Source organism: Ochotona curzoniae, unplaced genomic scaffold (genome assembly GCF_017591425.1).
Source record: "Ochotona curzoniae isolate NIBS_2020 unplaced genomic scaffold, NIBS_Ocur_1.0 contig_2599, whole genome shotgun sequence".
Taxonomy (NCBI): domain Eukaryota; kingdom Metazoa; phylum Chordata; class Mammalia; order Lagomorpha; family Ochotonidae; genus Ochotona; species Ochotona curzoniae.
Window position 1 is genome coordinate 3,699,763 of NW_024465520.1, and position 25,595 is coordinate 3,725,357.

At 41.5% G+C, this 25,595-nt stretch overlaps 1 protein-coding gene across 1 annotated transcript in view; it reads right to left on the minus strand.

Moving 5' to 3' along the window:
- Positions 1–15,393, minus strand: part of PLOD2 (procollagen-lysine,2-oxoglutarate 5-dioxygenase 2) — a 51,785-nt gene extending 36,392 nt beyond the window's left edge. Inside the window, exons 1-3 of the mRNA XM_040974895.1 lie at positions 15,351–15,393; positions 4,684–4,775; positions 2,363–2,499 (exon numbers count right to left, since the gene is read on the minus strand). Coding sequence (XP_040830829.1) covers positions 2,363–2,499; positions 4,684–4,775; positions 15,351–15,393 — 272 coding nt within the window. The remainder of the gene's footprint in view (positions 1–2,362; positions 2,500–4,683; positions 4,776–15,350) is intronic.
- Between the last annotated feature and the right edge of the window lie 10,202 nt (positions 15,394–25,595).

The window sequence follows — 25,595 nt, forward strand, 5'->3', positions numbered from 1 at the left end:
TTAAATAACTTCAACCTTTGATCTCCAAAAGAAAATTAGATATTTCCCAAGAAGCCATTTTATTACTCCCAAGGAACAAAATAAGTTTGGAAAATAATTTCAAAACATCCACCATAAATCTCCCCCTGGCAAGGTGTGCTTCTCCCTGATATAGAATTTACCCTTAACAACTAGGTATTCCTTGTTATTTTACTTTGAATATGGGTTAGGTCCAGCACCACTCAGCTCCAATGTGTGAGACACACAGGTTCTTTCTTTCTTTCTTTTTCATTTTAAGTTTTTTTTAAGGTTTTGTTTGTTTGTTTGTTTTGTTTTTTTTGGAAAGTCAGATATACAGAGAGGAGGAGGGACAGAGAGGAAGATCTTCCATTCACTCATTCACTCCCCAGGCAGCCACAACGGCCCAAGCTGATCTGATCTAAAGCCAGGAGCCAGGCACTTCTTCCGGGCCTCCCACACGGGTGCAGGGTCCCAAGGCTACGGGCCATCCTAAACTGCTTTCCCAGGCCACAAGCAGGGAGCTGGATGCGAAGCGGGGCTGTCAAGATTAGGACCGGCGCTCAAAAGGGATCCTGGCATGTGCAAGGCGAGGGCCTTAGCCACTAGGTTACCGCATCAGGCTCCAGAACACACAGTTTCAGTCTGTAACTGGAGGAGTCCGCCATGCACAGGCAATGGGACCAGTCACACTGACAGCAGCATGGATCTGTGGGTTGAAATGGCTCCATTTTTCTTGTCAATGTGTATTAATCTTGTACCAACTCTGAGAGCATAAACACCTACAAAACTGCTAAAAAAATTTTTTTAAGACTTTCCTTTATGTTTTCAGGTATCCCTATCAAATTTTCTACAGAGATAATGGATACCATTCTAGTTCTTACTAACTTTAATTTTACTTACTGTTATCTTCAGATGAAATTATACAATTCCTTATATTATCCTCAAAGTCATAACCATATTTAAACGAATATGTTAACAAACAGGAAGGTTTCTATATGCCACAAGTTTGCAGTAAGTATATTGTTTTAAAAACATAGATTCTTTTAGACTTGGGAAGACTTAGGCGAAAATTAGAAGCAAGAGCAGTGCCATTGTTTGAGAATGGTGACAGAGAAAAAATTTTTAACCATATTTAATCCTCAGACATACAAAAAAAAAAAAAGCGTAGTCTTAAAAAAAAAAACCAGCAGGATGAGATGAGACAAGGCCCCCGTGGCTCCACGTCTTAGTTCCTCACCATCCCTGGGTTTTTTCCCTATGGGTTTTTCCCTAGTCACTGTGGGTGACAATGGAGAAAACATTCATGCCTAATATGGAGCGCTGACTTCGCTGAGTTGTAATTCACGCTTTCGAATGTCTGGTTTTTTTGCAGGAGAAAGCGTCAGGGAAATTGTTTCTGTTACTGGCACAAGAGTCAGTAAGTGAAGCCGCCACTGGTCCCACACCTCCACTGTCCAAGCAGCCACGTTCCAGGCCTCCGCTTCTGATCCAACCCATTGCTGAAGCTCCGGGGCGAGCAGTGGGAGACAGCCCAAGCACCTGCGCCCCTGCCAGGACCAGGTGATGTCCCAGGCTCCTCGGCCAAGCCCAGGCACCTGTGGTCATGTTTGAAATGAGTAAGGGCAGGAAACCTTTCTCTCTGACTCTCCCTTGCTCTTTGCCTCTCTTCCTTTGGGATAAACAAAAGGAAACCTTAAGAAGATTTGTAGAAATGTAACCACTAATATATCCAGGTACTAATAGTACCTAGAGGACATTAGATCTTCCATTGAAACTTTCAAGTATCTCCCAACACCCATATCTCTCTCGTCACAGACTGGACCAACTCACGGGGCATCGATTAAGGGTAGAGAAAATTCGTTTTCCTAAAACCCCAAGGGATGTTTGAGATTCTAAAGACATTCTTGGCTCATATGTGGTTAACTTTGAGAAAGACAGGAAAACAGCTTACCAAAAGCAATTTGCACATTAAAAAACAGGCTCTTCTTTATTATTTTTATCTCTCCCAGGATTTGTCCCCTCTGTAGTGCCATTTTTACACCGTCATTGTCCCTATATTGACCAGAATCCACTGAGTTATCCTTCTCAACAGAAAAACTCGATGTGGTGTTTATCTCACCTCAATGTGAAAGCGTATCTCAGCCCATATTTTCCCTTGACTGTGTTTATGCCAGTTCATCCATTTGCATCAGATCACAGCTTTATATCAGACTATGGTTTACAACAATGAGCAAATCGTTTTTTTTAAACAATGATCTCTTGTGAATACAGCAATTTAACACATAACTTGCAGGTGTAAATTCCAGCTCCTTTAAAAACGAATTCAAACGAGACATAAAAGACCACCAGATATTTTGCTTACCATTCTGTAAACAAGATAATGAGATCCTCTTGACTGGCATAATGTCGCATGGCTTCTTTCATTAACCTCACTTTTTGGCCCCCTCCAATACTATTAATTCCACCACCACCTCTCCACGCTTCTCCTTGACCAAGCACCTATAAATGAAATCAACATTTCATACTGAGCAAAATTCAAATTAATGGTGTCATAAACTCCTGAAAGTCTAAATAATGTATCACAAGCACTCTTTTCCTGTGTCATTAAATTGTTACTCCACCTCTATCTTTATTTTATCACTTTAAAAGTTGAGTGTAATGCATGTACATGGACTCAGCATTTATCATAGTTAATTATCAAATTTCTATTTGTGCAGACTAAAGTGAACAAGGAAAAAAAAAAACCTTTAACAATTTTTCACCTCAATCTGGCAGGAACTCTGTGTGATGAGCACTGAAACCCCTGGCAGCTCAGTGATTTTTGAATCGGGCCCTGAAGCAAATTTGAATTGATTAGGGGCATGCAGAGGGGAACAAGTTCAGAAAAATCCGCTTAAAAATTTATCAGTGCAAGTAACAAACTTGTGTCCCCGTGTCTGCATTATCTGATTTGCCTTAGCTGAGCAGATGCCACCTAAGTCAGAAATACGCTGTTGACACACCTGCTCTAAGCAAACAGGAAGTACATGTAATACATGCAACGCCCGCTCCACCTGACTTTCATCTTGGCTTTAGCAAAACACGAGACTGAAATACTCATAACAGTTATGCACTAGGAGATCTGGAGGAAGCAAGGGGGAACAAAACTAAAAAGAAAATGCCAAAGGAAAGGATAAAAGCAATTTAGAAACTAAACAGTGCTGATCCAAATCCAAATCTGTCCAGCAATGCCCGTGCGGCTCCCAGCCTGAACGCTCGCCTGCTTTTGCTTCATCGCTGTCTAGATTGAGGGTTCCAAGATACACAATCTTCCAGGAAATTCAACTGGGGCTCATCTAGTAGAATTCTATAGTTCTGTCCTAAAATGTGGTATCCTCTAGCTTTGTGATTTGTCCCAGAGCCCTTCCAGAACCCCCAGTCCTGGGCACATCTGGAAGGTTGCACTTTGCAGACCTCACACCACAGTAGGGGTGTCAAACCTTAGTGTTTTATGCAGTTCCAGGTGATGCAGTGGTGGGGGATTTTGATTTGGTGATTTAAAAGCCAGCACATTAAACAGCAGGAAGACAGGAGGGGGATCAGGACCTCAATCAAACGGAACTGGGGTCCCATATCTGACAGCGTGTGGCTGTGTCCCCCAAGACAAGCTTTCCTCGCCCATGAACGAAGTATTAACTGCTTTACATGGTTCACGAGTCACAGCACCGCACAGCTCAAGCTCCTACAAAGCAGCTGCTCTCTCTCCTCGGCTTGATCCCGAAGATTCTCCCCACAGGCTTCAGCATTTCTTTATCCTGATTTGCCCATCGCTTCCGTAGTATCTCCCATCAGGGCAGGCTGTTTAAGTTTGCTACCTGCCTTAACAGAAATCTAATATAGATTTCATTTCTCTCAAATTAAATAGCTACTTGTTTCTGTTAGATCTCTCCCCAAGCAAATTTCAGCCTCCTTAATAGCTTCCCTATTTTAATATCTGTACCTAATCTTCCAGTGGGTATATAACAAACATTAACTTTTTTTTCTATATTATATACTAGGACATCCAATTTTTTCCCTGGCAGGAAGCAATCTTATTCCTGCTTGACATTTTTACATTAATTTGCTACCTACATGCCTCATCATTCTACTTAAAACAAGAATTAAATGATGCAGGCAGGCCTTTCATAGTTTAGCTTAGTAGTTCTCCCCACTTCCCCAAGTTTCCTCTCATGACTTATCAATGAGATGACCTCTCTTGCTAACTCCTCTAAAACCCTTTTACACATCCACAAGTTCCTCTAACCATCAGGAAAGAGTGGAAGCAATCTGTAATGGCAGAGCAAACGACACATCCATCACAGTCACATTTAGAAGTTTCCATGAACAAAGGGACTCCATGACAGGTAAAGCTGTGAAAAATCATTCAAGTCAGGGAAAAATGTTTACTGGTAAACTTCAGTTGTATTACGTTACTACATGAGCCCCCAGATGAGCACATAAAGCATCAACAAACATCAGAAAAGTGTCTCAGTGGCTAAGTCCATGGCCAATGCTAAAATAAACAGTAAATTAACTACAACTAATACAGCCACATCTTATCGCCCTTGTGTGCAATGCAGACCATATAGGCACTATTATGAAACTTGTATTTAGGTGCTCATTCTAATATTTCTAACATCTCCAGAAATCAAAAAATAATCATACCTTCACAGTATAATTGAAATATTTGGCAGATTGCATAAATTGATGGAATCCATCATTTTCTTTGGTTGCTACAGTTATGACTAATAATTTATCTGCAAAGACAGAAAGAAATAACTTGAGAACGTTGAACAGTTTACAACTCATTCTGCATTAAATCCAGAAGAATGTTCCTGTTTGGTAATCTACATAAAATTTTAACAAAATGCTGCTGGGGAAAAAAAAAAATTAGTTCAAACCGATTACCGCAAAATCATGAACCATTGAATACAAAGTTTACAAAAAAACATTAACCTCTAAGGGAATATCATGTCCCGCCTGGAGTATATCAATTTCATTTTAAAAAGCTTTTGCCGGCCCAGCGCAGTAGCGTAGTGGCTAAAGTCCTCGCCCTGCACACATCAGGATCCCATGTGGGTGCTGGTTCTAATCCCTGCAGCCCCACTTCCCATTCAGCTCCCTGCTTGTGGCGTGAGAAAGCGGTGGAGGATGGCCCAAAGCCTTGGGACCGTGCACCCGTGTGGGCTCCAGGCTCCTGGCTTCAGATTGGCTCAGCTCTGGTTATTGCAGCCACTTGGGGAGTGAATGAACAGATGGAAAGTCTTTCTCTGTCTCTCCTCCTCTCCGTATATCTGACTTCCTGATTAAAAAAAAAAAAAAAAAAAAAAAAAAAAAACCTTTTACAAAATGCACGTTTTTAAGCTATAAAGATGAACACCCTCCTCCCTATTGTCACAAGTGAGGTTGTACATCACTCTACATTCAAGGAATTAGGGTGAGCATTTGCCGCGTTTGTTGCATGGCCGGATGGGGGCCTCCACCCCTATCACAGTGTCTGAGTTCAACGCCTGGCTCTATTTCCAGGTCCTGGTTCCATTCAATGTGCGCCTTGAGTAGTAATTACTCAAGGAGAAAGCTGCTGGACACCCACTGAGGTCTGGGTAGTTTCCAGCTGATGGCCTCGGCCTGTCTCGGCCCTGACCGTTACACAGACGCACAGTGAACCAGTAGGTCAGATCTCTCTCTCTCTCTCTCTCTCTCTCTCTTTCTCTCCATTCCATGTTCCCTTCCTCTCTCTCAATTGACTTATCAAGAGGTGGCACTGTGACATAGTGGGAAAAGCCACCACCTTCAGCTTTCATGAAAAGATAGCATTAATTGTTGTATATTTTGATTTTTTTAGAATTAATGTATATTTTTTAAATGTGTATTTCCATAAACTTTTGGAGACCATTGGTGTTAATATCATTCATTTATTCAGTCTTTCATTTTACTTTAAAAAGGAATGGAATCAAAACGCATGCTGCCCCAGCAGATCACCAGATGTCAGTTACCGTTTTAGGATAAACTGTGCTTTTCAAACCATTATAAAGTATCCTCTGAGTAGAAATTGACTAGACTTTAGAATCAGTTCCAATTATGTATGGAAACCATTAGGGATACTGCGTCTTAGGAACGGGCATCCTAGAGAATTCATAAAAATAAGTACATCAGCCAATGATAAAGGGGTGGGACCTTTTATTCTGGCACAAAGATTTTCAGTATTTTGAACACTCAGTGACATGAGGACACTTCAAACTGTCTCTTGGAAAATGGAGCTAAAAGATGTTCAGCTAGGAGTAAATTACATATGTACATACATTCTTCAAAAAGGCACAGGAGGGGCCGGTACTGTGGCATAAAGCCTACAGTGCCAGCGTTTCATACAGTTATCAGTTCAAGTCCCGGCTGTTCAACTTTCAATCCAGCTCCCTGTTCATGGCTTAGGAAAGCAGGGGAAGATGGTCCGCGTATTTGAACCCCTGCCACAATGCAAATGCCCCAGGGAGAGCCCTTGGACATTGTGGCCACCTGAGAAATTAACAAGACAATCTCTTTTCTTCTCCCTCCCCATCTCTCTGGAAGATTCTTTCAAATAAATAAGACTTGAAGAAAAAAACCATAGTAAAGGCACAGCATAAAAAAAAAAAAAACTTCAAGGATCTCAGATGTTCTGGGTATCAAACTCAATTTATCTTTTCATACTCCTGCAAATTTTATTGAGACATCCTTAATCATTTTGTTCTCATCCATCATTATCAAGAAAGTAGTAAAAAGTGTCACCAAAGCAATCGTCACTGGGCACAGCCTCAACAAAACTGAGTCTCAGTTCACAATAATTTCATAAGAACCAAGATCCCATTTTCACAAAAACTCAAATAATAAAGCTTAAACTGTCCGTACACATAAAAAATAGATTAAAATTTATCCATCAAACCAAAGTAAGAAAAAAAAAATTCCCTAAAGGCAAATATTAACACTCTTATGTATCTTTTTCAAGATGATTTCTCCAAAAATTTATGTAATAATCATAATTTTTAGTATGAGGAAAATATTATAGAAAAATAAAGTCATCTTTATTAAAGCTATCAAGGTTTAAGCAAATGTATTTTATGTAGTTTTTAAATTAGCTATTCTTTTTTTTTTAAGTCTTGTTATGGTTTAAAACGGGACTTAATTGCTTAAATAAAATGTTTAACTTCCATAATAATTTCCAAAGCAAGTACTACTAGATTTTACCATATAAGCATAAGATATTTTAAAATCTTTTCTCTGTAATAAAATGACCATTTAAAGTTCACTTTCTCACTTAATTTTCCTACATAAACTGAAGAATTAACTATAGACTTAGATTGGGACTATAAGGATTCAACATTTAAGACTTCGAGTATAAAATTAACAGCAAAATATTTCATTGCCCTTAATAACAAAATTAATGCTGGCCAGAACTTGAGATAAAAAGGTGATGGAATCCAGACTCAGAAATTAAAACTTGAAAATGTGTATTCTCATAATGTCTCATGCCAAAAATGGGACTCACGTTATCTCAGTATGGTAGTTGAGTCTAACACCAAATAAACCAAACCTGAATAGACATTTTGTTGAAAATAATGCTCAGTGACATGACGTATAAATAGCTGCCCATTTTAACCTAGCATGCCTCAGCATTACTGTGATGAAAAGCAATTTTAAAGAAAGCAAAAGAAATAGCCAACATATACCACTAACAACTTTGTGCCACATAATTCAAGAATCCAACTTTCTTAAAAGCAAATTTCAAAAATGCATCTCAGAGAAATTTAATCTACAGTTTATGAACAATTTCATGACAAATTAAATCACAAATAAAAGAACATATGAAGGAAAAGACAGATCATCAGTAAAATCCAGGACTTTTGAAATTTTACAGGACAAATAACCTTGAACGCGCCCCAGGATCCCATATGGGCACCGGCTCTAATCCCAGCAGCTCCGCTTCCCATCCAGCTCCCTGCTTGTGGCCTGGGAAAGCAGTGGAGGACGGCCCAAAGCCTTGGGATCCTGCAGCTGTGTGGGAAACCGGGAGGAAGTTCCTGGCTCCCGGCTTCGGATCAGCACAGCACCAGCCGTTCATTTGGGGAGTAAATCATGGAACGGAAGATCTTCCTCCCTGTCTCTCCTCCTCTCTGTATATCTGACTTTGCAATAGAAATAAATCTTAAAAAAAAAAGAAATGAATTAATTTTTAGCATGCTAATGGCAATAAGCTGGTTTTAAAAGATCCCTTATACTTAAGGACATATTACTGAAGTATTGCTTCAGTTACTCGAGGAAGATGGGAGGCAATGAAGGAGAACTGGCCACAGGAATACGTATGACTGCTGAAACCAGATGGATTTTGAACATGTCTGAAAACTCTTGTGATCAACAGAGAGTCCAATTTTATGCAACATCTCTAACTTTACAAAGCCATGACAGAAAATTAGTGAATACTGTTATCTCTTCTCAATCTTATAAATAAAAACATAAAGTAGATTTAATAATCAATTATGACTCGAATAGCTACAATTAGCACCTTAAGCCATATACTCTTACCAAATATTAATTGGCTTTTATTTGAAGTATGCATTTTAGAGAGAAAACTAGAGACAGACAGGGAGGTCTTCTATCTTCTGGTTCACCCCCTAAATGTCCACAATGGCCAGAGCTGAGCCAGTCCAAAGCATAGAACCAACATCTCCCTGGGTCTCTCACATGCCTGGAGGGGCCAAGGATTTGGGCCTTCTCTGCTGCCTTTGCAGGTCATAAGCAGGGACCTGGGTCAGAAGCAAAGCAGCCTGGGATGTGAAAAAGCACCCTGCATGGGATGCCAACACTGCATGCAGAGGATCAGCCTGCTATACAACAGTGCCAGAAAGCTAGGAGATGTGGGTGCAAAAATAGACACCAACTGGCTGCTACTAGAACCAATCTACAAGCGTGGAGACCATGTCATTACCTTCTGGGTTACAGGAAGATTACTTTGCATGACATCATGCTACAAAGAAGCAGAGGCTCAACTGCAATCACATGTAACAACTCCTGCTACCTAGTCATTCTATTAAAAAACAAATGAATAATATTGACATGAATAAGAAATACATAATACACTATATGGTATGGTAGATTCAGTAGCCACTTATCAAATGAGAGTCACTGTATGATAAAAATCAAAATAAAGCTTGTATATTCATTCTTGCATAGTCTGCCAAAATACCAAGCAATACAGTAAGTGGTAATGCGTCTTTACTATCAGTGAGAATTCCATGAATATTAGAGTTTCGCCAAAAATGTAATAGTAAATTTAATTAGAATGCCCAAAATATGCTATATTCTCCCTTAGTAAAAAACTTTAGTAAAAAATGTACATTTCTGGTGTCAAAAAGAAGGTTGTACTACTAAACATAGTTTCTTTTTCCTCAAAATAACCATTGGTATTTGGATCAAATATCAAAAATCATTTATTTTTAATGTCTTTTCAAAAATAAACCATGAGTTTAAAGACATTTTTGAAAAAAATGATATTTTTCAAAAGAACAGATATTTTCATATGGCTAACAGACATATTTACAGCAGCACAATCTACAATAGCAAAGACATGGAAGCAATCCAGATGGCCATCCAAAGAGAGTGGTTAAAGAAACTGTGTAATCTTCTCCGTGGAATATTACTCAGCATTAAAAGAATGAAATCATACCACTTGAAATTAGTGGTACCAACTAGTGACATTTCATCAGTGAAATTAGCAATCCATAAGGATCAAAATACCAATATGTCCCTTAATCAAGGAAACCATCATGCAAATTAAGCTTTTGTGCTTTCTTTTCGTCGCCCATGCGTTGGTTATTCAGTGGTGTGTTTTTTCAACTCTATGGTGCTGTGATTATTTCGTGTTGTTGGTGTTGCTTTAACTTCATACCGGTTGTTGACTTTATTTCATGGCTTCTCATTTAAGGGAACGCATAGAGATGGAGTAATACAGACTACCATATGCAGATGTGAAGATACACTGCAATATGTATCCCTACTTCCGAGTCATCACTAGCACAGGTCTCTGCATTAGCCTCCTAAGTTCACTCTGCTCACTATTTATATCTTTACAGAGCAGCCAGGGTAACCTTTTCAAAAACACTTAGCTATCTGACCCTGTTCCCTCACCACGAACTGCTCCTAAATGGTTTTCCACGGTTTGTAGGATACTGTCCGAGCTCCATTATCATCATGTGTTGCTTGGATCTCTGAATCACGGATTTGTTTAGTTTTAATTTTTAAACAATGATTACATAGAGTAAATTAGCTTAACCAGACCATTATGTAATGTCCCTCCCCGACCTCCTGATCTAACCACTGCCTATACATCACATTTGTTCAAGGAGGCACTCTGATGTGCTCGACAGGCGAGCCAGTGAACTCTGCTTCTCTTTCAGAGCACTTCCCATCAACTGTAACCACAGGCTAATTTGTCCAGTTACTACTTGAAATTAAAGTCTCATCCCAGATACTCTAAACCCAAGAAAAGCAGGACATTCTTTTGCTCAACATTAGACTTTCAGGAGTTTTGCACAGCATGTAGCATATACTAATATCTTAATGCACATTTTATATGTTATCAAATGAGTGGATTCAAGGACAAGCCATGCCACGTGTCTAGCAAAATTCTTATGTAGTTAACCATTATTACGTAAACTTCGCTGGTGAAGAAAGTGCCATTTAAATCTTTTCAACAACATACTTGAAGTTACCTAACAACTGAAGCCAACACTGAAACTTCAGAGGTATTCTGTAAAGTCCATGTTTTTCTTCCAGTGTCTCATATGGCCTCACAGGATGGCAAGAGGTCAAAACACCAAAAGCCAACGCTGAGGCTTGCCACATACACAGAAAACAAGACAACAAGCAGTAAGCCCCTTCCTCTGAAAGGCCTGATGGCAGGGCTGGTCCCAGGTGGGCATCTGGACTTCCAGATAGTTCCCAGATGGCTTTCCAATGAGAAAAGTTCCCATCACTCCACGATAAGAATGGCTCATGGTGCCTAAGTCAGACAATGAGGCCTATTCCAACCATGAGCATTCCTTCCTTTCAGAAGCCTGGAATTTGGGTACAGAAGTTGTCTATGTGCAAAAAAAAGAAAAATTTGAGTATTGAGTCCTCGATGAGATTCCCTCAATATGTGTTGACACAATCAATTTCGGAGGGAATTAAAATCCTGCATGATATTGGCAGGAAAGGACAGCTGAAAGTTTGTTTTATTGGCCCAGACCTTACTCATGTGTCTTTCTTCTTTTAATTTTTATTTTGTCTTCACAGCCTGTTGTTGTAATAGAGATAAATATAACCATGTGCGAAATCCTGCCAGCTCTAGTGAGTCACTGAACCTGGGTGTGTTCTTGGAGACGCTTGAAATATTACACTTCTTCTAAGCAGTAAGCGTATTTGAAAGAAGTACTTGGGGGCTAAGAGGTCATGTGTGTGATACAGGGCTAGGTACAGATGCTGAAATAGGAGTGGGAGCTACACCAGGAAAACCTAGAAAAGATTCTCAAGAGATTCCAGCAGAGAACGTACGTAGTGGTACAGAATGCACTCATGCCCTCCACTAAGGGAGACACATCTCTTTGTAAACTGAACTTGAAGACAGTCATTTGTGAAAGATGAAACTAGGATCTGGCGATAAACCAAGACTTTTCCAGGCTCCTGTAGGTGGCTAAGGAACAAGCCATCCGGGACTATTTCATGATTTCTAATCACCAGAAAATTTGACTTCCTCGGTTTATGTACACTTTTGTTGCTGTTTATACTGACTCACCCAAACATTCTGACAAACTGAATCCGAAGAGTCTAGGTAGCTAGCAAACTAGCTTGATTTTGTGGAATTACTGAAAGAAACCCAAGAGACAAAGTTGTTCAAGAACAATCCCTGTCACAATTGCAACAAAGAAGAAAACCTAAAAAGGATACTGGAGATGCCTTGGGTGCTCCTTTTTTTTTCTAAAAGGAAAATAAATGATTAAAGAGAAATGATCCCCAGCTGTGGGTCAATGGCCTAGATTGCCTGTACCTAGGCAGGTGTTACAAACCGGGAGAAAAGCAGCTAACAGCTGGCATACATCCTGGGCCTGGTTAATGCCAAATCTGCGGTAACCATACCAGTGTGCCAGCATAGTTACCTAGCCTATTCTGTATACATATAGAATGCAGAATAAATATTTTTTTTCTAAAAATAAAGGGGGGGTGGCAGAGAGGTGCTGGGTCCATGAGCCCTGAAGATAGGGGTTCCAGCAGGGCCCTGGTTGCCTGGCCTGGATCCTTAGGCTCACCACACAGTGAATGCCAGGTCTGTGATCCACGGAATGGGGGTCTGCAGGGACCCTGGTTGGACAGGCGTAGGCACCCTCCTCAGTGGAAAAGATGTAACAGTGGATGGCAGGCCCAGATACACATGGAGGATATGGCAGTCCACTGGGGCCTGCAGAGGACATCTGGTACCAGAGCAGAGGCAGGAGAGCAGAACAAATTGGACAACTACCCTCACCAAGCGATGACAGCAAATATTTGGGCAAATGAAAACTTTAAGGTGGACTTTGTCAGCCAATGACATTGAAAGGATTTCCCTATCCTTGAATCCACAAGACTGACAGCATTTCAGAACCACTGAAACCACTGAAGCAGAACCCTTGGAGCATGCTCCACACGGGGGACCCTCAGAGTACGCTCCGCATGGGGGACCCTCAGAGTATGCTCCGCACGGGGGACCCTCAGAGTATGCTCCGCACTGGGGACCCTCAGAGTGAGCTCCACACGGGAGACCCTCAGAATGTGCTCCACACAGGGGAACCCTCAGAGTGTGCTCCAAACAGGGGACCCTCAGAATGTGCTCCACATGGGGTACCCCGGGTTGGTATCGGGTAGTCATTCCCCATCCCTGGGTACTTGGGTGTTTGGAAGGCTGGGTATGGCTTTGAAAATTTGGAAACAACTCACCCACTTTCTCCCAACCCTCAATCCTTCTCACCTTGATCAACTATGTAAAATATCATCAAAAATTAAAATTTCTGGAAAAAAAGAATGATAACCGCCAACCACTCATTAACCTATCAGAAGCAGCACTGTTGCACAGAATGTAAAGCTATTATCTGTGATGCAGCCAGACCATATGGCCCTCACTGTGCCCAGCTGATGTGTTTGCAAAGGCCAAGGCAGATGACTCAAGAACGTCAGCCCTCTGCACTCACGTGGAAATTCTGGAAGAAGCTGCTGCCTTGTGGCTTTGGCCTGGCGGATGCTGCAGCAACCAGCAGATGCAGTATCTCTGTCTCTTCCTCTCTCTAACTCTACCTTTCAAATAAATCAATCATTTTTTTTTTAAAGAGAAAGCTAGTGTGGTGTAAACCATATCATTCATTCATTATGTAAACAACATTTGATTCAGAATTCCTGGGTAAACTCTCTTTTAGAGCCACTCCACCCTTTCACATAATCTAAACAAATGCCCAGGACCTGAATATGAAGAACTCAGTCAAAATGCATTAAACAATAAAAAGAAACACAAAAGAGACTCACTCCTCTACATCCATGCCAATTCCTTTCTGTAAGCATGGAGACAAAAAAAAAAAAATGTAAAAACTGGATGTCAGCCAAGAAGTACACACTGAGTGCCAGCAAATACGTTCCAGAGATCAGAAGGGGAAGTAAAACGCAAACATCAAAAAAAAAAAAAAAATGGCTGTGTCAAAAAACACTTTAATCAAGAAAAGTAAAAGTAAAAGCTGACTTAAAATTTTTAAGAAACATGGAGCCCTTTGCACCATATCTCTATAGGAGCTCACAAATGAGCCAATATCTGAGACAGCAGGCCAAAGACAAAGGCAGTCCTAACAAGAGAAAGGACGACCTCACTGTAAGCTGTTTAGCCCATGCGTGGAAAAATCAGGAGCCATTTGATATGCTACCTTATGGGGAATGTGGATAGACATGGCATCAGAACACCATGCTGAGAGGTCTGGAAGTCACACATGTACTGAGTATGAACATGTTAAATACATACAGGTAATGAGTATGAACATGTTAAATACATACGAAATATAAATGGCTAAATGATTGGGATCTTCCCACTTGAAAAAGTGATCCATCACATTTCAAATTTTAAATGTCCATTAATATTATTTCTGCCTGGTGTAGGGTCAGAAACGTTAAATGAGCACAATCAAATGTATAAAAATGAAGAAAGGACTATCTTGAAAATGCATTAGGCTTCTTAGCTTTACAAATGTCAAAACGAAGCGGTATGCGATTACTTTTCAGTACGCATGACTTGGAAAGAACATCTTCTCTACTCAAACGTCATCAATGTACACATTAGATAGAATTTTAACGCCAAAGGAGAAAAGATCTGTCGCCTTCACAGACAAAGTAGACAGCAATCTGTGGAATTCCCAAAGTTCAACGGTTTCAACAACTTTCAAAAAAGAAAGATGTACAGTAATGAAAATCTCCTGCGAATCGGATCAGCTGACCCATCTGCTGACCAAATGCTATATCAGAAACTAGCAGAACAGCTTGCCAGAAATCTGGCACTAAGGTCACGTCATTTTTTTGAAACACATTTAATCTGTTAGTCTTTTTTCCCCCTTTTTTCACTGGTACTAAAAATAGTGCCTAGATGACTATGCAACTGATATCAAAGTCAAGTTAGGAACAAGGACAAATTTGCAGAAGTTGAAGTAATCTAGTTTTTCTAATTCCTGCATAACAAGAATTGTCCCCTTCGTGGCCACTGCTGTGCAGGGGTTAAGCCATGGAAGTGATACGGGCATCCCATGAGCACCAGTTTGAATTCAGGCTGCTCCACTTTTCATCCAACTCAAAGCTAATAAGTCTGGGAAAGCAGTGGAAGAAGGTCCAAGACCTTGTGACCTTGTCACCTTGTCACTAAGGTGGCTCCCGGCTTAGCTTGGTCTAGCACCAGCTGTTGTGGCCATTGGGGAAGTGAACCAGCAGATGGAACATCTCTTTGTTTCTCATTTTCCCCTCACTCTGCCTTTCAAATAAATAAAGCAAATCTTAAAAGCAAAAGGTCCTTGGAGCAAAGGCCACACTGAGTGAGATCTGTGCTTGGGCAAGCTACTCTAAGAGAAACGCTGGAAAGATACAGTGCTTGAACCAGATAACCTTTACTTCTCCACAAGAGAGAATGAAACTAAAAAATTCCAAATCTGCCCAATCTAAAGGAATTATAATACAGGATAGAATGCAAGATCTGATAAATACAGGATGACGGAAATGGCAACGAGAGAGAAGAAAAGTTAAACCTTTCCACTGTCATCTTCACTTACAGTCGGAGACCTGCTTCTTCCACTCCACGCCACCATTAAGCATTACGACAACATGTACTATAGAGGGCTTTCTATTCTACCTACCTCATGCAAAATGAGTACATTGAAACTAGGGAAAGCCTATCCCCCACACAGCCTCGAAATTTCGACGTCATAAATTTTGGCAACTCAGAATCCTTCCTCCCAAATTTGGTAGCTCTTTGTACTATTCAACAAACTAAAACTACCGTAAGGTATCAATTTTTTTTGAAATTGAATCAGTATTACTAGATCCTTTTTGAACATGAAATTAAATGTAGATGATTGGAACCAACTCCGAATGTAATCGCTATGAGTTATTATAAGATGAAAAAAAACATGACATCATTTTCTATTATAATATGTCATAAATGCTCATTTCATGTAAGATGTTTTGTCTTCTTTTGGAGTAATTCCAGAAAACACTGGAATCCTCTAGTGTGTGTTGTCCCCAGCTAAAGTTTCAAAATACAGATTTCTAAACAAGACTGATTTGCTTTCTTCTCTGTGACTTGCTTCTTGGTAATGTATTGTTTTTAGTCTTTAATTGTTCTTCTGGATTCTATGCCTCACACTTGAGACTCTCCACATGCTCTGTGAAATGGTTTTGCTTGATTCCCCTCTAGTATTTTGATGGTCTCGTTTTCATACCCTACACCTGATCAATGTAAGTTTTGAATTTGCCAAAGCTTTACGTGTATCACTCCAAGCAATGAAGTACTTAAACATTGCTCTGAATTTCACATTACCATGTGAATATTTTTAATGAGCAACATTGCTTATTTCCACCACATTCAAGATGACGTGCAGTTAAAAACAACAATGAAAATTGGGGGCTGGCACACTGGCTTAGCACCAGAATCCCATGTGGGCACTGGTTCAAGCTCTGGCTACTCCATTTCCGATCAAGCCTGGAAAGCCTACAGAGGGTGGCCCATGTCCTTAGGTCCTTGAACTCCCTAGGGACACCCAGAAGAAGCTTCTAGAGATCAGAGATCTCTGTTTCTGCATTTCAACTACAAATAAAAACACCTATTAAAAAAACTTTTAAAATGAAAAAACAGAATTAACCAAAATGTATTTTAGACGTCTTAAAAGATACACATTCTAAAAGCACTAAAAAAAAATACAATCCTATTTGTTTTTCCTCTTAAATTGAGGCAAACTAGCACTACCCTGATTGAACAAATAGGTCTAACTTCTGAAAAATAATGACCCCCCTCACTAAAATGCCTGATTTTCTTCCATTTGTGTTTCCTCCCTTAATAGATAACAAACATTCCCTTGAAACCTGAGTCAAGTCAGACATTCAAACATTCTCATGGAGTATTCCCAAAAACAACTTATTGTTAACCAAGTCTGTCTTATTTCTGATGACCTCTAGACTTTGAGATTACAGCCTACGTCACTCCAGCACTGGTTGGACTACAGTTCCAGAGCTAAGCCAATCCCATGAGCTGGAGAGGGCACGGGCTACTAAAGCCTGGCACCTCAACAAGGGGCTCAGAAGATGTAAGGCACATCTAGAGAGTCTGGAAAGTACACTTGCTGTCAAATCCACAGTTAAGGGCGGAAATGTCAAGCGGTAATACCTGTTATATACACAGAGAAGAATAAAACAGTTACGTACATGTAAAAAAGACATTATGACTCAAGTGTTGACATTTAATCTATGATCTTTAGGCACCAAAAAGATAGAGTAGCCTATTATAGATACAAAACCTGCCTTTAGTAAAATATTTCATCAAATATGTACCGTACAAAAGAAAACTGACTGTTGATTACACGCCATAACCTAACCATTTCGTGCCTCTGATCACTGCACCTTAGGTCTTCTAACCGTGTTCAGGAGGACACACTGACCCTGTTCCTAGAATTTGCGTTCTTCCGATTTCAGGCTGCTCTAGGGAGATGTACATCTTTGTTGAATTGCTTTGTGGCTCTTCCTTCCCTTTTTCTCCGGCAATGTTCAGATCATTTTCATGCCACCTTCTTTCAAAAAAGGACCGGGCTCTGATTTTCAGACTCACTGCTTAATTCCAGTGTTGGAATGAGTACCTCAAACACTTGCCGTCCAGGACAGAGTACAGACACTCCCTTCCTTAGCCCACAGCTCATCATGCCCAACAGTGACCCAAGGTGAATCTTCACAGCTCCCCAGGCCTCTCCCAACCATCTGCTACTCAAATTGTACTCAGAAAAAGCGAATCTGAATCACAGACTTGAGCATTAACTAACATCTCCATTTTAATAACTCCTGCCCTTGGGCATGTTCCCCAGTGTGTGACAAACTTTGCACACATTTCATTTACTCCTTCATGTAACATTCCAACATTGGCCCCCCACTCCTACTTCACTTCCCCCCATCCTTTAGAGTTACTGGACCAGGAGGCCTCAGTTAGACCCTTAATGTCACATGGCTATCCCATCATTCAGTAGCTCCAAAACATTGCCAAACTTACATAAAGACTTGTTAAAACTCAGATTGCTAGATCTCATCCTCAGAATTTCTGATGTCATATGTGTGAGGAGCTTCTGGGGAAGAGAGGCATCCAACGTGAGCCTGAGAAGATCTCATGGTGCCGGACAGGGACCACCTCCTAGGAACTGCTCTCCCAGGTACACCAAGAAATATACACAAGTAACTATCTTCCATTCCTTGATTACAGATCAACCAGGAAGTGAAACAGAGAAGACAAATTTGCTATTTGGGGTAATATTACAGAAAGAAAAAAATTCAAGTGGCTCCCAAAGGGTTAGATGTAGCTATTCAGAAATGGAATGGGGAAAACAGTCATTTCAGCATTCAGACAAGAAATCATTCCAAATCCCCATGTAGAATTGTGAGGGAGTGGACTGAAACCCAGGAGAGCCAAACCGCAGAGATCATAGCAAAGAGGGTGGGATCAGTAAGGAAGATGCTGCCATGTGAGGTTTTGAACATCCTGAAACTGCTGTAACGTCACTCATTCCTTCCATACTTCTTGCATCCCTACTGCATGTCAGAGAGGAGTGAAGGCTCAGTATTGCAGTGAACAAATGAAACAAAAATGTGTACACGAAATGTGTATTCTAACACTGGGGAATAAAAGCCAAACAAAGTAGTTTCATCTAATAGGACTAAACAAGAGGTGGAAACAGAGAGAGAGAGAGAGAGAGAAGCAAGGAGTCGTGGCTGTATCAGAATTTCCAGTCTCATAACCAGGCTTTAGTAAAAGGGAGGCCTGGAGGCGGAGAAGTGAGCTATGCAAATATCTGGGGAAAGCCTTCCAGTGAGAGGAACAGCAGACACAAAGAATGAGAATAACTCCCAGGCCTCATGTGTTGGCCGAGAAGCAAGGCGAGGACACCACAGGCACGCAGAGCCCCAGCTGAGGCTCAACGAGAAAACACCAAGGCAGAGGTCACGGGCAGCGACTGTCCGTGCTGTTAGTAGGTCACTGCAAAGACTGGGGCTTTACTTCGAGTGCAACAGGAAACTATGACAGAATGTTCAGCAAAGAACAGGCAAGATCATAACAACCACGACATCTGCCACAGAAATGCTCAAACACTATTGCTCTTTCAACCTCCTATTTCAGCAAGTTGTCTACGGTTCAATATATTTTCAATGGCAGGGCCCAGATTTGAACGAGCTCCAGGGTCCATGCTGCTGAGTTCTGGGCAATCATCTGTCCCATAACCGGCTCAGGTTTCACAGGATTTCTTTGGTTGCTAACACCAAAAAATAGTCAAGGGCAAAACTAGAGACAACACTGATGTGGGCAACGGGGTAGCACTGAAGGTTAAGATCATCAATTTGGATACGTTTCAAAAGGAATAAACAAAACTGACTTCACGAACCTTTCAAAAAATAGCAGTAAAGGAAGGAGTCTTAAGATGACTAATTGTGAATGGCAAGTCTGCTAGAAGCATAACATTCAGATAAGTATATGCTTAAATTAACAATGAGTATTGTGAGTCTCATTAAGAAAGGCAAACACCGTATCCCTGCCTGACACTGAAGTTGAACGCAGCCTCTGTAATATTGATGTGCATTTTTTTCTTGAGAAAGTTATGGACATCAACTCGCAGACAATCTAACTATGATATTAAGTGTTTTATTATAACGTCTAAAACAGAAAAATGACTGAGTTAATCCTAGTGTGTGAAGCTTTCTACATTTCACAATACTGTATCCAGGTTTTTAAACGGAGTTAAGCAGAAATCTATATGTAGAAACTTTTTATCTAACAAATTTGTAGAGTAGGCAAGCAATAGCACATTTCTATGTAAATAGCATCTCATTATGTTACTAGCAAGAAATTTTTTTTTTTTGAAGATTTATTTATTGGAAAGTCAGATATACAGAGAGGAGGAGAGACAGAGAGGAAGAGCTTCCCTCTGATGATTCACTCCCCAAGTGAGCGCAACGGCCGATGCTATGCCGATCCGAAGCCAGGATCCAGGAACTTCTTCCGGGTCTCCCACATGGGTGCATGATCCCAAGGCTTTGGGCCGTCCTCGACTGCGTTCCCAGGCCACAAGCAGGGAGCTCGATGGGAAGTGGAGCTGCTGGGATTAGAACCGGTGCCCATATGGGATCCCGGCACATTCAAGGCAAGGACTTTTAGCCGCTAGGCCACGCCGCCAGGCCACTAAGAAATTTTTTTACAAGGATTAGAATGTGTATTTGGAAAGGCAACTATGAGAAAGAAGCATTAGCTGCTGCCAGGCAGAGGGAGGGCACTCCGGGATGGGGCATTGTGAACGAGATGACACAGTCCTTCTCCCACGCCTTCCTATCCCCCCCTTAGCCTGTCGCTGTGATTACACACTCACATTCAATCAATTCCTACTTGCAACACATTACAACTTCTCTTCAACCCTTACGACAACGCCACAAAAAAAAAAAAAAACACTGCAAGGCACTAATCGGAGTCCAAACCAAGACACACATGTAAAGCAGATGTTCACAGCACAGCTCTTGGGAACGCCATCTGATCTCGGCAGTACAACGCCGCAGAGGGCAGGCTGTTCCTGGGAACTGGCTCAGGTTGTATCTGCAAGAGCAGCGACGCAGGGAAGTTACACAGCAAGCGATGAAGCCTGCCTCCCTGCAAGGCTCAGACAGGTGCCCTCGTGGACCAGTTCCTCCGAGGAATCCTCCAAAACTCCAAGTTCTCCAGCACTCCTGTGTCCTACGGAGCAAGCAGACAGGCCCACCTTTCAGAGGACACAGGGCCCTACTCATCACAGAAACGCTCCCCGGGGAATTTTCAATTCATCGTGACCTAGACAGAGCAATAAACATTCCGGATGTTCTCAGCATCAGTGACTTCTCCCAGTACTCTCCCTCACTATCTCAACATCTCTCCGAACAGAAGGGAACTCACAGCAACTTCACGAACTATTCTATCATTGTAAAGATGATTCTAAACTAAACTATGATGTGTGTGTTTACTGCATGAATAGCCAATATGGCCGAAAATAGGGACAGGGCTTCTCAAATTCACATATTACTTTGAATTTTAAGTCATATGCCAGTGCAGTTACTGCCTTTGCTCTACCACTAAACACTCTGTAATATAAGCCGTTCTGTAAAGTATTGTAAGTCAGGAATGGCAAACACCAACAAACACACTTCCTCCTGTGCTTTCCAGTGAAACACCAATCCCCTGGAACACACCCAATTCCACAGAACTGTTTATCTCAAAGACAGCCCAAACAGAACGTTGTTTCACATATGGCTTCAGATTATTAATTTCTTGGTCCTGTTTCCATGTCTGAGTGTCAGTCAGCCTGCTTCTATAAGCAGCGTTCTTCATTCTCTGCTCCATTACAATTTTTATATTATGCATGAAGCGGTAGAAAACTCACTTGTTTACACTGTGGCTTAACGCCAATCTGCGGTTTGTCTATTTTTAATCATGAGTTCAATTTGAAAACTACTGGGATATTTAGATTGACGATAGCAAAGAAAGCAGCAAGTTAATTGAATCAGCATTAAAAACCACTGTATTCCACAAACGTTCAGCAATATTTCATATGCTATACCAAACGCAACTTACGTTTCTTACAATAGAGAGCTTCTAGTTTAAAAACAGAAAAAAATAAATAAATAAAAAGAGTCAAGCTGACCTAAAACCCTTCCAGAAAGAAGTGAAAAATCTTGGGTATTCACCGTGTCTGTTCAAAAATGGTTCTGCCTTGACAAACAGAAAAGCACAGGAAAATGCAAAATTTCTTCTGGAGATACAAACGCGAGCACATACACACATCCACGCCCTAAATATAACTTGATCTGCCAAAACAAAACCAGAAACATCCAAGGAAGCTCTACATACAAACTCCATACTCTTCTCTCTTTTGTCAAATGATGGACTAAACGCATACAGAAAATGTTTTCAGTACAGCTGTCCAGGACTTTCCTCCCAGAAATGACTTCTTCAGCATGTCTAAGCTAAATGACTTTCCCTTTTCAGACAGGAAGACCACTGAGATGAGAGAAAGCTCCACCCGCAGAAGAGATGAGCCTGGATAAGACATTCGGAAATGCTAGCAGAGAGTCTGCACCAGGGGGTGAAGTTGGCATTCCTCTCCTGCGGATTTATCTCCTGCCTCTGCTCCGTCCTTCAGCTGCACAACCAATCCCCAAGCAGCTTTCAACTTCGCCCTTCTACCAAACACGTATCGATGTTCACTGTGAGTCAGGACTACAGCATATGCTGAAGTCAATGGTAAACAAAGTATTACATCCCAAGAGAACATAGGGTTCGCGTACATATGCATGTATTTCAACAACAGGCAATCGGGGCAGGTGGAAAGAAAGCTCTTCATTTTGCTACAGTCTCCGAATGCCTGCAGTGCCAGAATAAGGCCAGGTTCTCAAGACAGGATCCAGGAACTCCTTCTGGGAGGCAGGGACTCAAGTACTAAGGCCACCATCTGCTGCCTTGGCACTTTAGCAGGAATCTGTATGGGAAGGGGAGCATTCCATGACATGAGTCAGGGACTGGAATACGGGATATCATTTCTATTCCATCCCCTCTTTCTAGTGGACACACAGGAGGAGCTCAGCAAGCATTTTTGGAATGATCAAGCCCTGTCTTCACAGACCTTACGTTCACGGGAGGATGGCACGTGGCAAGTGAATAATTGCACCACGTAAAATGGAAATTGATAAAGTCTGATTTGAAAATAAAAGCAAAGTGAGGGATTGTTACAGAGGAAGTGGTTTTCATCTGAAAAGACTAGGAAAGAATACTCAGGAGTTAACACTAACACTGAAGGAAAACACATACTCAGCAAGTGAAGAAATTTGCATGTAAGCAGATGAGATTCTAGGCCAGTAATGTTGGTGTCTCAGGACCCCCACGTCTGTCCCGAGAAGGTGAGACGATTGGTGATAACATGCCTGGCTGTCTGCCCGATCAGCACACTGTCCAGCCAGAGAAGCAAACGCCAAGTCACAATTTAACATCATCCCATACTTTGAAAAAGGTGATGAAAAAATGACTTCTTCCTATGAAAGTGTCTCCAAAAAACTGAAATTACTGTCTACTGTTACCTAATTTTCTTTATTAAGTCATTAATTTTTGAGCAACCAGGAAAAATATTGTCTCATTTCTTTCTAGTAAAGAGAAAATTATGTAACCCGACAAATTTCCATGTGCAAGCAAGAAAAAAGAAGGTGCCGTGCCAAATCGCCAGCTGCGTGGACCCGTGCTCCCTTTGGTGTCATCTCCTTGAACACTCATCCTAGGGCTTTTTCCCAGCTTTTGTTCCTTCACAGGCTTCTGAAAACTCAAAAGACCTCATGTGACACAAGCATTAGGGAGCCCCTTCCAACCCCAGGGACACTGTGTTTTTATGTGAAAGACATCAATCAGAGCACCACCACACCCGAACCTCTTCAATTTCAGGCAGAACTTTTTTGGTACCTAAATACAAAGTGGGGTGAGCGAGCAATATTTTCCAGGAATATAAACCTCACAGTCCTTGGCTTTAAACACAATTTAAGCACAGTAAATAACGATAAACAACAACTAAGCCTTTTTAACCAATATACTGATTGGATTATTTTAGGAGAAGCATCATCAGCACATTCCAACCTCCTGTCAGATTGAATCCACTTGATGCCTTGGCACCAACCACAGCTGACTCAGGTCCCCTGCCCACGCAGTGACCTCAGGCCTGCAGCCAGAGAGCTCCTCCATTTCTCCCCATCGTCTTGACTGGATTACAAGACAATTTCTGGGAAACTAGGAAATCTGTGTCAAACTGCTCTGTAATTTTTCAGCACTACAGCTAACATTTTGCAGTAGGCTCTCTCCCAAATTCACAGCTCAATGAATCATCACAGCTGTTTTGGCACTCTTCCAAAGTTCGGATGCTGCAACCTCTTTTGCAAAATTTCTGCTGCAGGGACCTGTTTTTCATTTAGAACCCTTAAGACTCATACAGCAGACTAAATGTAACTTCAGTGGTTAACGAAATCTGTAAAATAGTCATCAAAAGCTCTCAAAAATGTGCCCATTTTGCCGGTTCTAATCCCAGCAGCCCCACTTCCCATCCAGCTCCCTGCTTGTGGCCTGAGAAAGCAGTCGAGGATAGCCCAAAGCCTTGGGACCCTGCACCCATGAGGGAGACCTGGAGGAAGTTTCTGGCTCCTGGCTTCGGATTGATGCAACATCAGTCGTTGCACTCACTTGGGAAGTGAGTCTTCGACGGAAGATCTTCCTCTCTCTCTCTCTCCTCCTCTCTATATATCTGATTTTGCAATAAAAATAAATAAATCTTTTTAAAAATGTGTCCAATTGAAACTTGTAAGAATATATACAAAACAATAAGCATAGTATATCCCCTTAATTGTTGCAGATTCATAACATGCAAAATGTCTTGAACAAATTTTGGAGTTCTATTTGTTTAAAGATTTATTTATTTTTATTGAAAAGGCAGGTCAGTTTTAAAGAGGAGAGGCAAAGGGAAAGATCTCACATCTGTTGTTTCACTCCCCAAATGGTTACAACTGCTGGAGCTGAGCTGATTCAAAGCCAGGAGCCTCCTCCGAGTCTTCAGTGTAGATGCAGTGTCCCACAGCTTTGCGCGATCCTCTATTTGCTTTCCCAAGCAAGAAGCAGGGAGCTAGATAGGAAGTGAAGCAGCTGGGGCATGAGCCAGTGTCCCTATGTGATCCCAGTTGCAAGGTGAGCATTTAGCATTGAGCCATTGCACCAGGCCTTGGGGTCTTTCTTAACTCCTATGTTCCTTTCACACTTACCAACCAATGTTTGGAAATTTATCAATATTGGAAAAATCTACCCTATCCTGACTCCTTTTTTTGTGTGTGGCTTAAACTTACCTACTGGAATATGGTGTTATGGCCCAGAGTGTTAAGGCTCTGCCTGTATGCCGACATCTCATACAAGTACCCGTTGGAGTCCTAGCTGATCTCCTTCTGATCCAGCTTCCTGCTAACATGGCTGTGAAAGCAGTGAAGATAACCCGTTATCCCCACATGGCAGGCCCGGATGGGGTTTCTCGGCTAGTGGCTTCAGGATGGCCAGCCTGTCACTGCAGCCATTTGGAGAATGAACCAACCAGAAGAAGATCATTGTCCATCTCACTCTCACTCTACTTTTCAAATAAACAAATCTTTAAAAATAAAACCAGGGTACCACCATTTCTCCTCGGGACCGCTGAAATCATGTCCTATAGGCTCTCCACACATTCATCCCTGCCCTCTTCCATGTATTCTTCACGCTGCTGCAAGAATGGGATGGCTACAGCCATGACTCTTCAGGGTTTCGTAACTGCATTGCACAGAACCACCCATCAGTAGGCAGAATGGAGCTGAAGTTTAGCCTTAACTATGTTCTCCAACCATACGTTGGGTAACTAATTCTGGCTGGCAGAACAGATCTTCTCTTGTGGATGTGAATGTTTCCAACAGCTGTTCCTTCTTGTCTTCAACACACGTTACCATATCCACTAAAAGTCATATGATTTAAACATCAGTCAGATCTCTGCAGTTGCTGCCAGCTCCCTGTCCCCATTCCAAGTACACTAGGCTCCTGGCTGCACAGCAGACACATCAAACACATCCTTCACTCAGAGTCTCTGCAAGTGTGGTTCCTGTTGCCTACGACCCTTCTCTCCCAGAAGCTACTCGTCCATCAAGTCCTGTTCAGATATTACCACATGTGAAAAGCTGTCCCCAGAAAACAGGACCATTGCCTTCCCAGA